Below are 12,244 nucleotides of genomic sequence, written 5' to 3'. Positions count from 1 at the left end.
CACAGATGTCTCTAAAGGTGTTCATCACCATTGCTGGTGAAGCATCTCTGTATATTGGCATGATCAAAGAGAGATGCAGATAATGCATGAAAACAAGTTACCAGAGGCAAATCTGCAGATGCCTGCAAAATGGTGAAATTTGCTTTTAGGAGGAAGCCACCGCCTGGATTTAACCAAGCAAATGGGGATGAGCCTTGAACTGTATAAAAACTTTAGTCACTGGTATGTTTAAGTTGGTGACAGGTTATTTAACCCAAACTGGTGCAGTGAGTGGCTTCTCATTTCCTAAACTAAAGACAATATGTAGGAAGATGAAAAAAGAGCTTCTCTCTTTCAGAAGGGTTAAATAATTGGCATCAAGCAAAGAACTGTGGAAGTGACTCAAAATTCTTTATTGGGTTAACATCTGTCCCTCCATCCATCCATCCATCCATGTATGTCATGGGGCAGCAGTCTGAGCAGAGAACACTCAACATTTGTGAAAAGCTACTTTTACCCTTTTGAAAAATGTCATTTATGGTCTGTTTGGCCTGTGAACATTGATGGGTTTTCACCTACAAAATCCCTCCTTAGCTTTTCTTCCAAAATCCCAACTGCATGTTATTAGTCTTGGATAATCTATGTGCTCATCGAATGCTGATTGGTTGACGAGTGGAGCAAGATATGGAACTAAATGGGAGAAGTGTGAAAAAAGAATCATCAAAGATAAACAACACAGCATGAAAAGCAGAAGCGGCGAATACTTTTGTTTTTTAAACACCTGGTTTCACTTCAGCTTGCTGATGGACCAACAGCAGCACAGGCACGAGTAGCCCACATAATACAGTATCACATAATTTCTACACTGCCTCTGTCAACAACAAATACTCTCCGCAGATAGACGGGCGGTCCGTGGGTGCCTTAGCGCTACCTGTGCTCAAGCATAAAGCAACCAAAATAGTGACTTCATGGAGCACGAGAGGTTGTTTTCACACATGGATTGGTCACCACAGAGCCCAGACCCCACTGAGAATCTTTGGGTTGGAAAAGACTTTACACAGTGGACTGACTCCCATCATCAATACAAGAGTCTCGGTGAAAAAATTGTGCAACTTTGGGTGGAACTAAATGCTGTCACATTGCACAAGTTCACTTAAAGGATGCCACAGTGAGCATCCTGCTACTCTTCTTCTCCTCTGTAAGTGCTAAACTAGAATAAGCTGAGTCAGGGAGGACGAACTGGGAAACAATTGATAAAGACAACAAAGGTGGAGAGGGGGAAGTGAGGAAGCACAACTGAATCACTACCCTGAGACGAGCTGTAAAGATAGAAGCATGAACTGTGACGCCTCTATAGTAAATGCTTCCATTGTCTTTATGAAGCTTTGATCACTTTAATTCAACTTGAAATATGAGAGTTCACCTTCCTCACTAAGCTGCATGTGTGTGTACTCCTGAACTTCTAAAAATATATCGATTGTGTTGCATTTTCTTGCTTTTCAAACTAAGTGCACTGATTTTTGGAGTCCTGCATTATTTGCATTCATGTTTACTTGCTAGCGGCTCTTTTTCTCTGCATCTGCTTATTTCAGTTCATTCATTTAGCTCCAGCTTCTTCAAAGTGAGTGTCAGTCGGTGCAGATCAGTCACAGGTGTTTGATTTGGTTTGTTAGGCTGGTGCAGAGAGAGAGTGTGTAGGTGCTGCTGACTGAATCGAGAAGTATTTCAAACTCAGATCTGAATAAACATTTTTCAAATTTTTTTGTGAAAGTCCACAAAACATAAAAGCATAATTCGCACAAACATAACTGTATTTCTTGTATCTTTATGACCACATGTGTTGTGCAACTGTTTTTATTCTGAAAGCGTCTACACACCCACACACATGCTTTCACTTACGCTACCTGGTTAAACCCAATCCTTGCTGGAGTCACTTGTGAGGTCAGATGCGAGAGTAAAGGCATGTTATCGATGAACAGATTCAATCTGTTTTTGCTGTTTTTAAATCTAAACAATTTAAATAATTTAAAACAAAATGAAACTTTGTCTGTCTTTTAACCAGTGACCCTGGTAAAAAATCTGGTGAAAATCATCAAATACAAGTATAAGCAATATGTCTGAGAGCTTTTTAAAGCCAATTATCTGCCAGACTTGTGACTTCCATTTGTTTTTGTGGCCTTGATCCGTTACTTTGATGAAGCCCACAATGCTGAAACAATAACCTGTTTGTTCTCATGGGAAAGTAAACTAGTGTAACTGAGATTTGTGAACTATTTCCCTGAAGTTTCATATTAGTGCTACATTTTACCTTTGAGCTACTCCATCTCCGAGAACCTGAGAACTCTGCTTCAGCTCAGTTTCAGCCCGGAGCAAACACAAAGTCCTCATTGCTACTTTGTGTATGTTGCAAAATGCTGAAAGTGGTAAACATTGAAGATGATCTCCAGCTTCGCGACAATAAATATACCTGTGAAAAATTTGAAAATGCCAATAAAGACATCTAAAGGAAGACACGCAGTGCTGTGAAAATTATTTGCCCCGTCCTGATTTGTTGTTTTCTCGCATACTTGTTACATATTTAAACATTTCTCCTATTCTGACGCTGCCTACCTTTCCTAATAGCTTACAGCTTTATACCCCTCGTCACACATTGACTTCTACTGCCGATCAGTCCTCTGAATCTCCCTTCCCCTCAGCTTTTCTTTTAGCCTCTTCATGTTAGCTTCAATCATTAACATCGTCCTTTTATCAACAGTTCTGGTTGTTATCTTTAATCATTTATATTTATGTTTTAATTTAATTTTTTTTTTTTTTTTAAACTATGTCCTTTGTTGTGTTTTAATTATCCCAGTTATTTTACTGATTGTCATGCAACACTTTGCTCAATGTTTGTTGTGCTTAAATCTACCTACACTGCTGTGAAAAATTATTGGCGTCTTTGCTGATTTCTTATGTTTTGCTAATTTGTCGTACATATAGATACTAGCGTAAATGGGCTATAAGTGGGCCCCGGACCATCACACTACTGCCACCATATTTGGCTGTTGGTGTGATTTTCTTTTTATGAAATGCTGTTAGTTTTATGTCAGATACAATAGGATCCAAATTTTCCAAAAATTTCAGCTTTTTGGGGAAATATTCATTAGTCCACAGAATATGTCCACAAAAGGTTTTGTGAACCATCAGGATGTTTTCTGTGAGATGAGACTTTGTCCTTTTTCGAGCTCTCCCATTGATGCCATTTTTGCCCTGTCACTTTCTTATTGTCGAAACATTTATCCTGACTTTAACTGAGGAAAGTCAAGCCTGCAGTTCTTTAGATCCCAGACTGACTTCTTGAGTTTCTTTAGATACATGATGTTTTTCTTTTTAAGATATTTTAGCCTACTTCACTTTATCAGACAGGTTATATTTAAGTGATTTCTTGATCCACATGTCTGGTGACAAACATTACTTTTATTTATTATTAAAAAAAAATTTTAATGGGCACTTTTGGCTGCTCCCTTGTCACAAGTGGTTGCCACAACTGGTACCGACTGGGTTAGGAATGCTTTTTGGTGTGTCTCTAGTTGGAATTGAACCGGTGACGTTTCACTTGGCAAGTGAATGCAAAGTGTGAATCTTTGCCTTTTAATAAGCATTAGTAACCTCGATATTTACCCGCACGTCCAGTTTTCAGTCTAAACTAAAGATAATCCGGCTCCTTTGTCATCTTTCCAATAGGGACACAAGGATGTTGTACCAATGGGACAACCAGTTCTTTTTCTTCCTTTTACAGATTTAACAAAGAAGCTTGGTGAGTTTTTAAGATTTCTTGTGTAACCATGCCGTATTACACGTCACTGTAACTGCCTGGTCAAAACAACCCCTCGACTCTGGTTATGGAATATCGCAGATGAAGGCTGGTTGTCTTCTTGTTGTTTGCTTGTGTGCAGCTGTTATCTGTATCTGGATAGAAACAGAAGATGTGCTGTTGTTGTCATTTGAAGATTTTATCGCTTGAAGCTTTGCAAGCGCCCTTGTACCATACGGGCCATAGAAAAAGGTCATGGTTTGGCTTAAAATAAAACAGCTGCCACTTCTTTTAAAGCTCAGTTTTCTTGGTTGCCAGGGTTACACATCTCCACTGAAGGGTCTGAATAACATACGTCCTGCAGTTTAATGTCCGTAAACGTAAACAAATGGATTTCTTTTTTTGTGAATATTTCAGATTTTGCTCTGACACAGGGTTGAATACACAGGCCACAGAAAAGTTGTTTGGCAATAACGGATAACTGAGGTTTCTCGTGTGACATCATGTGGAGTTGCTCAAGAGTTGTCTATCATATTGGAAGTGATGCAAGCGCTCGTTGCTACAGAAAAACATGTATTTCCTGACTGGTTGGCAGTGGTTTCTGGAGGCTGCTGGCTCCTGCTGGGTGAAATGGTTGCATCAAAGGTGATTGCTTTGGTTACTAGCAGATTGCCACAGCTGCCTGTAGTTTTTTATGTGCAAATACTTTGTAACTACTAGCCAAGCTTGGAAATGGAGAAGAGTTGTGCTCTTTGGAATATTTGAAATATTTTGGCTGCAGGGCAGAGGCACAACTTTCACTTTGAAGTCGAACTGTCTCCATTTCTCGTTTGCGTTCACGCTTTTCACAGTTTCACTAGAGCTCGGAAAGAAGCTGGACAGTGTTTGCAGACGAGTCTTTCACTTCCACTACAGCAATATGCCAGCGACCAAAGCAATCCCATAGTGGTTTTTACCAGCTGGCAGGGGGAATAGTGGTTGCTGTGACTGACCGGTCTCTAGGCTTGTGTGACTTGAGCCTACATTGTTATCACAGTTGTCACACCTCCAAAATAGGTAACCACTTAATATCACATAGTTAGTGGTCTCGTGTCTGTAAAACCTCAGTCTCTTAAAGTGCACATGTATCCATATAGAGGGCACATATAGACACTATTTGTACACTACTCTGCCCAGTGCAGGCGTGAATTTCCACTTCGAATGACCCCCATGAGCCAATGAATCTCGAAAGACTCATAAATATTAAAATTATAGTAATTATTGGAAATATAATCAAGTTTATATAAACTCTGTTAAACCTTTTGAGCTTTGGACAAACAACAGCATGCTGTCTATTGTGCCATACAGGTTTGAAATCAGAAGTGACTGCAGATGAAGTATATATTAACATATAAACATGTGATGTTGTTTTAATTGAAATTTCTTCTTCATAAACATTTCTTTTCTGAATAATATAAGCTGTGTATAATTCAAATCAGCTGCCACTCTCGGTCTTCTCCGACATCTCTGACATGCTGACATATCTGCAGCCAACAGCTGTTGATCAGCAGGGCGTTGGGAAACTGTTTCCTATATTACGTTTGTGCACAGCATGCACACAAAGGTCTGTGTATTAAAACACTGCTTCACAGCACTGCCGCTGGTCGAAAAATACAACAGAAAGAAAAATGTAAATATGTGAAGTCGTTCATCTGTCTGAAACAAGTTTCCTTCTGATTGGCTTCCTCATAAAAAACAAGTTTTAACACAAGTGGATTGGGCTGTTGTGCTTAAAGCCAGAGTGTTGTCCCTGAGATGACCATACATAATAAGCACTCTCAGTGATATCATGCAGACTGAAGACTAGAAAAAAAAGATGTGAAACTTGAGTGTGTAGTGCAGTCTCACAGAGATTGTTTGCATACATGCTGATGTCATTATGTGGAGGTTTGAGCATCAACCGTTAGAACAGTTTCTGTAAAAGAAATAAATAAGGACTAGCATGTTTTCCTCCATTTTCACTAAGTGACCTAACAAATCTGAGCAGCTCCAGGCGGATATCCTTTTTTTTTTTTTTTTTTTTTTTTCCTATATTATTTGTTGCACATCTCAAATCTCGTCCCTTTACCGGAAGCATTCTGATTTTTAGTGAAGTTCACGGTCATAAAGCAGGAAAAACTGAACACATTATTTGGTTTTTAAGACTCAAAGTGACAAAGTTATTGTGATATTAAGTTATATATCTCTGAGTGACTTTTATTGTGAGTCAGAGGGAGACGAAACACAAAGCAACTTATTTGTGATGCAAGTCAATGCAGGGCTGTTTGCTCAGCTCTTCTGGTTAGGTGAAGCCTTGTCACCTCTCTCTCTCACTCACACACACACACACACACACACACACACACACACACACACACACACACACACACACACACAAAGAGGAGAGCAACCAGACTGTGGTAGAATTGTGATGGAATGTGAAGCTTATCTTTAGTTGGTAGCAGATAGACAGAGACAAAAACTCATATACACACACACACACACACACACACACACACACACACAACCTGAGTTAGTTCAAATACAGATTTTTGAAATTAGTTTAATTTATGTTGTTCAGGTGTATTTAGGATCTTATGCATCACATTCTTTCTATGTTAGAGGACTGGACATGCTTTGGTGGGCTAGTAGTAGTAGATTTATTTATATAGCAGACAGCACAATCACTTAATCAAGAGGATACAACCAAAACAAGTTTATAACATTCAGTAGAATCAGAGGAGAATCATCTAAATGTCCAACAGATGGGGATCCCAGCCACACTCAGATACACTGACTGGACTCAACTAAGTTCCAAGTACCAAGTCAGGAAGGACATGAGTCAGGTCTCAGAGGTCCACAAACCTGAACTGGCAAAGTATACTATCAGGGGTTAACCACTCAGGGGCAGTGTTTGCCAGGGTTGTAACATGAGGAAAACTGGGTGGTTTTCCCTGGTGGGTAGCAGCTGCTTTTTGCAAATGAAGATGTGATCAGGAGCTCTGATTGGTGAAAGTCAGTTACAATACAAGATCAGAGAAGAAGCTTCAAACAGCTCGATAGTGCCTTTTATCCTGTGGTTGAACTTGACCTCTGCTCTGTGCTCTTTGGCAGCCGGCAGTGCTCGATAACCTCCTGACCTCCATGAAATTTGTCCTCCATGGCATGGGCACCCTCCGCATCAACCTGGCTAACAACAGAAACAAGGTACTCATGTTCGACTTCTCTCACCTTCAATTTTGGTCTTTTTATTTTCTGTCGTTGTCATCCTGCTCCTGCCCTCTTAGAGTTTTGTGCTTCTTGTGTCTCTGCACGTCACTTGGATCACCATTAGAGGGCAGCATCTTAGCACTATAGCTACACAGCTTTCATTGAAGGAGAGCATAAAGTTAGGCCACTGGTGGGTGGTTTGCTTGTGAGGTTTAATTTAATTTGAACTTTACTGTCAAAGTTATCAGAGTGCATGTGTTTTCCACCTACACAGCACATCCTGCTGGGCAATGATGACCAAAGTATTTCCTCTATTAGATGTCATCAGAATGTGTGTGTGTGAGCATCTCTTTGTGTATGTGTTTGTGTGATTAACAAGTCTGGATGTGGAGACAGACTCATAAACTTTTCTATCATTTAGGCTTCCTTCTATCTTTTTTTTTCCCATCTGACCAATCGCTCCTCCCTGATCATTAATCTGAATTTCTGTCTCCCTGTTGTCTTCTGGCAGGTTCACGCCCATTCCGTGCTGTCGTGTGGGCGTTGTTTTGACGAAGACCAGGTGCTCTTTCCTTTCCTGAGCCATGCTCTGTCCTGCCTGTGGGCCGACCAGGGAGTGAGGGCCGCGGCCGCCCGGGGATACGAGTACGAGCTCAATGACTCGGCGCTGTAGTGAGTACTCCTCGAGAACAGACTCACGCTGTGCTGAAGAGATGCAGGGGACTAATTAGCTGGACTTAGCAGCTGATGCTGAGCCATCTGCTTACTGTCACTGGGAAGTGAAAGGAAGAAAGTAAACAGTGCAGGAAGATAGACCACAGTTTGGAATCACATATACTTCCACAACTGTTGTATATCTTAAAATAAAAGCCATTAAATACATACATAAACCAGATATTATTTTAGTTTTGGATGCGTGTATGAAGGAGGAAAGGCATTTTTAAAATTATCAGTATAGGGAAAAAATTGTGATTAGACACAAAAGTGATGACACCATAGTGAAAGCAAAGAATTGATGCTGAAGCCTGAAAATAAGAAAGTAGAGTGTGTGAAACAGAAATAAGACAGAGCGCTGACCCACCAGGAGGCCGTCCGGTCTCATCCTCCGCCCCTGTGAGAGGCCTCGCTTTGGGGTTATCTACACCGACAGGACTCTTGGTTCCTACTGAGAACCACCATGCATCACCTTCTTGCAAACACACATGCACACACACACTGTGCTTCTATAGTACTTATGAGGACTCTTATTGACACAATGCATATATTACTCTTTGATCTTAATTTGTGTTTTCTTAAACACAAATTAAGATGTTTGTTGTCTGCTGTCATTTGTTGTGATTGGATTCACCAAGTTTGCTGTTGAAAACTGGATATGCAGAAACTTGAAAATGAGGACAAACTAAAGACGAACACAAAGAGTGTGCACTGACGATAAACATGATATTTAAAAATGAAAACACAGGTTGCTACAGTGGGCAGCTCGGCACCAGGTGCCCTTCCTGACGCAACCACAAATGGATTCAATTGCAATAATACCACACACAACACATCTTATAATTGAATTTGACTGATGCCATTACTGTTGTTATGATTACTATTGTTAAGTCAAACCATGTAAAAATACTGCTGGTCTGTCGATTCAATCAAAGTCCTTTCACTGATTTCCAATAAAAAGGCTTGTTAGACGTTTCAGGTGTTTCCAACTGTTAACTGTGATAAACTGGCAACAGTTGCAAATCTCTTGCCATCTGTTAACTGCTTGTACGGAGAGTCCAGCCAGAATGTCAGAAATTTAAAACAGAAATCCCTCCACAAATGGTGACGAAATTTCTGCAGGATGGCGAATTAACCGGAAAATAATATAGTTTCTCAGCAACTTCGCTTTTGCATTTGAATAAAACCAGAACGCAAACAGCTGGCGAGCAGCTGAGTCGAGTCATCGTCTGCAAAAAGATGCTTTGCAGATCACTTGCAGTGCAAAAATCTGCATTATATACAGTATTTTGAGGAATTGCAAACAGATTTTTATTTTTTTTTTAAATTGCTGGCTTTGTAAAATAACGACTAAAGCTCAAAGTGGTCCTCACAACAACAGAAGTACCAAACAGGCTCTTGCATGTTGTTTGCCCTGTGTAACATTTTTTTTTTTTTTTTTTTTTTTTTTTTTTTTTTTTTTTTAGCAGCAGGATGTGTGTCGCTGTCCAAGAAACGAATTCAGGATGACGGGTAGAGAATGTCACAGTCAGTTCACATAGGTGGAGATGCCATCGTGTGAATGTGTGTGTAAAAAGATCACATTTTACTGAAGGCGCGCACACACACACACACACACACACACACACACACGATACAGTTGATTACACTAGCTGTGTAAATAGCTAATCTGTGTTTAGAAGCTGTGCCTCAGTGTGTTATTATGGTAAACCACAGTGTGAATATTCATCGTGATCAACCGCTGCGGCCCCTGGGGCTTCAGCCTTATCGCTGCACACCCAACACACGCACTCAGCCACACCAAACACACAATGTGTTAGCCTCCACTCCCGTAAGTGATACCTGATTTTTCTTTTGATCTCAAGTTTGTTTTCAAGTTATTAATTTCCCTGCCGCTCTTTCTTCTTCCCCTTGTTTCTCCTGGCTCTTTAACCTTTTTGCACCCTTCCCTCTGTCTTCTTCTCCTTCCTCCTCCTTTCCCAGTTTCTTTGAGAACATGAGCCGCATCATGTCTCCTGAGTACGTGCCCACAGAGACAGACGTCCTTCGAGTACGACTGAGGACGACAGGCGTGATAGAGACCCAGTTCAAAGTCAACCACCTTATTTTCAGGTAGTCACTTTTCTTTTTTATTAAGGTGAAGGATGATTCTGCATACAAGAACCGAGTCACTCAGAGCTGCTGTTGTCAGGTCTGCTCTTGACTTCTGCAGGGAGCGCCTGTCGTACCGACTTACTTCACTTCTTTAGCTGCGACTGTCTTATCTCAGTCTACAGCCATATGATAGTCCTGAGATATAAGATGGAGATGGGCGGCTTCATTCAATACGTCAATACGACACCTATCAGTTGGCTTTATGCTCATCTACAAACACACATACGCAGAAGCATCAGTGGCTCGGTCTTATCAGTGGAGCAGCAGAGGGCAGGTATCTGAGCTCAGGAGACTGCTGTCAGATGACCATATTCATCTCTGATCAATGGGCCGTTGTCACATAATACCACCTTCTTTATCATCTTCCTATGGCTGAACTCATTTCCTGAAGCCACTGACGGTCACGACAGGGCAATAGGTACTAATGAACTTGATTTTCTCTGCAGTGTGACTAATGCAGAATAAATGTCACTAAAGGAAAAAATAGTCATTTTTATTTCATATCGATGCAGTTTTATTAAATATTCAACGCCTTACTTAAACGGTGCTTCATTTGATTAGTGACACATTTTTTTAAATATTTATTATCAGATTTTTTGATAAATACTCTTTTACATTTGTCGTATGACTGTTACACGCTCTGCAGCCCCAACTGTCCTTCCAGTTGAAGTCCAAGAACCTTTGGTGTGTAAATAAATTGAGTAGCACCAGTTTTTGGTTGCACTCATCATGCTGTCATGGCTGTTTTTGTTTCTTAGATTATAAGTAGTGCTGTCCCCGTTAATCTCGTAAAAATGACGTTAACGCCATAACCGCATTAACGCAGCAAATCTCTATAAGCGACTTAATGCGGGTGTGGCTGGACGGCGCTAACGTGTTAACGAGCTAGCCGTGCTAACACGTTAGCACTGTGCAGCCCCATGAACACATTAACTCACTAACAGAGATTTGAGGCATTAATGCGGTTATGGTGTTAACGTCATTTTAACGAGATTAACGCTGACAGCACTAATTATAAGAAATTTAAAGTAAAACCAATATTTCCAAAAATTCTTGTGTCCGTCTGTGCTACATAAATGGGGGTTTGTCCGGGATCCTTTGGGCTAGATGGCTGTGCTGTCCTTATATTGAAGCATATCTTTTTTAGTATTTTTTTCTTTGCTGATTTAGGTCATCGTGCTTGTTGGTTATTCTGGGTGGGAATCTGCCACGTTCCTGGAACAGTACTGCAGATGGGCGTGGTTGGTTATGCTATTTTGAAAAGTGTTTGGTTATAGCCTTGTGTGAACATGGCTGTGTTCATCTACATTACTGTTTATTGGTGACTTTTGAATAATGATGCAGTTCTTTTGTAGTGTGACTTTTAGAGTTGCGGCCCACTTTTGTTGAATAACTTGTAAATGTGGTTAACTGAAAAAAAGTAACTTTGTGTTCCTTTGCCACACTGTGGGTGTGGGTGTGGGTGTGACTCTTTATTTGCAGATGGACACTTGCATTTATCTTGCTGAATTTTATGGCTGTGGAAACTTGTAGTCATATCAGACCACTTGTTTTGTGGGGACAAGTGATCACTTCTTGTTGGGATTATTTGTTACTGTTTTTGGTTGATGTTTTGTTGTAACTTAAATAAGACTTGTAGTCTGTAGCTGTTCTCCTGGTGAAACCTTTATGAGCAGAGGTGTTACATCAGGCTATAACCCAGACTGTCCTTATACAGGTAGCACAAGAGACTTTGGGTGTTGACTGGGTTTAATTGCTAATTATTTAAAGATGATGAGGTGTGGATAAAGGAATTCCCGAGGTTGGCTTGGAAGTGACGCCATTTTTTTGCTAATCCTTACTTCCCTAGCTGTTGTTTTCAGCTTAGATTTTTTTTTAAGTAATTTAAAGAAAAAACAGAGCAAAACTTTCTTGAGCAAATGCACCTGTGTTTGGGTATTTTAAGTTAAGCAGTAAAATGCTGAAAGTCTCGTACAGGTGGCAGACAAAACACAAATACTTTTGGAGGAAGTTTAGGTTTCAGTTCAAGTGAAAGCATCAAAGTACTTTATAATTCATCTGAAGTGCTGCCAGGAGTTTAAAGTTGAGTAAAAATGTGAGCTGAACTGTATGTGATTGATATGAACCGTCACTTTTAAGTGCTTTTACTGGCAAAACAAGTTGAATTGTTGGCTGAAATCTAAACACCTGAATCAGTAAACGTACAGCAGTACGTTTGGGAGTGAGAAGAGTTAGGGCCGATGGAATGAAATGCAGCATAGAATTAGAAAATTATATGTCAATTAAATCTGCCAGAGCATTCGCTGCGAGTTGTATTGATCGTCTTTGACAGTTTTCATTTCCTGCTGTTAAAATGAAATGTTCAGCTTTTTATGT

The 12,244-nt window shown here is 40.3% G+C and overlaps 1 protein-coding gene across 1 annotated transcript in view; it reads left to right on the top strand.

The window, feature by feature from the left end:
* The window catches only part of gnav1 (guanine nucleotide binding protein (G protein) alpha v1), a 33,511-nt gene that overhangs the window by 4,137 nt on the left and 17,130 nt on the right, over positions 1-12,244 (top strand). Inside the window, exons 3-5 of the mRNA XM_085356275.1 lie at positions 6,905-6,997; positions 7,512-7,672; positions 9,698-9,826. Of these exons, the coding sequence (XP_085212401.1) occupies positions 6,905-6,997; positions 7,512-7,672; positions 9,698-9,826 (383 nt within the window). The remainder of the gene's footprint in view (positions 1-6,904; positions 6,998-7,511; positions 7,673-9,697; positions 9,827-12,244) is intronic.

This window comes from Diplotaxodon limnothrissa, linkage group LG6 (genome assembly GCF_057381915.1).
Source record: "Diplotaxodon limnothrissa isolate DT_005_m linkage group LG6, D_limnothrissa_male_GT1.1, whole genome shotgun sequence".
Classification (NCBI taxonomy): domain Eukaryota; kingdom Metazoa; phylum Chordata; class Actinopteri; order Cichliformes; family Cichlidae; genus Diplotaxodon; species Diplotaxodon limnothrissa.
The sequence above is the reverse complement of the archived record's forward strand: the minus strand, read 5'-3'. Positions and strand labels throughout refer to the sequence as shown.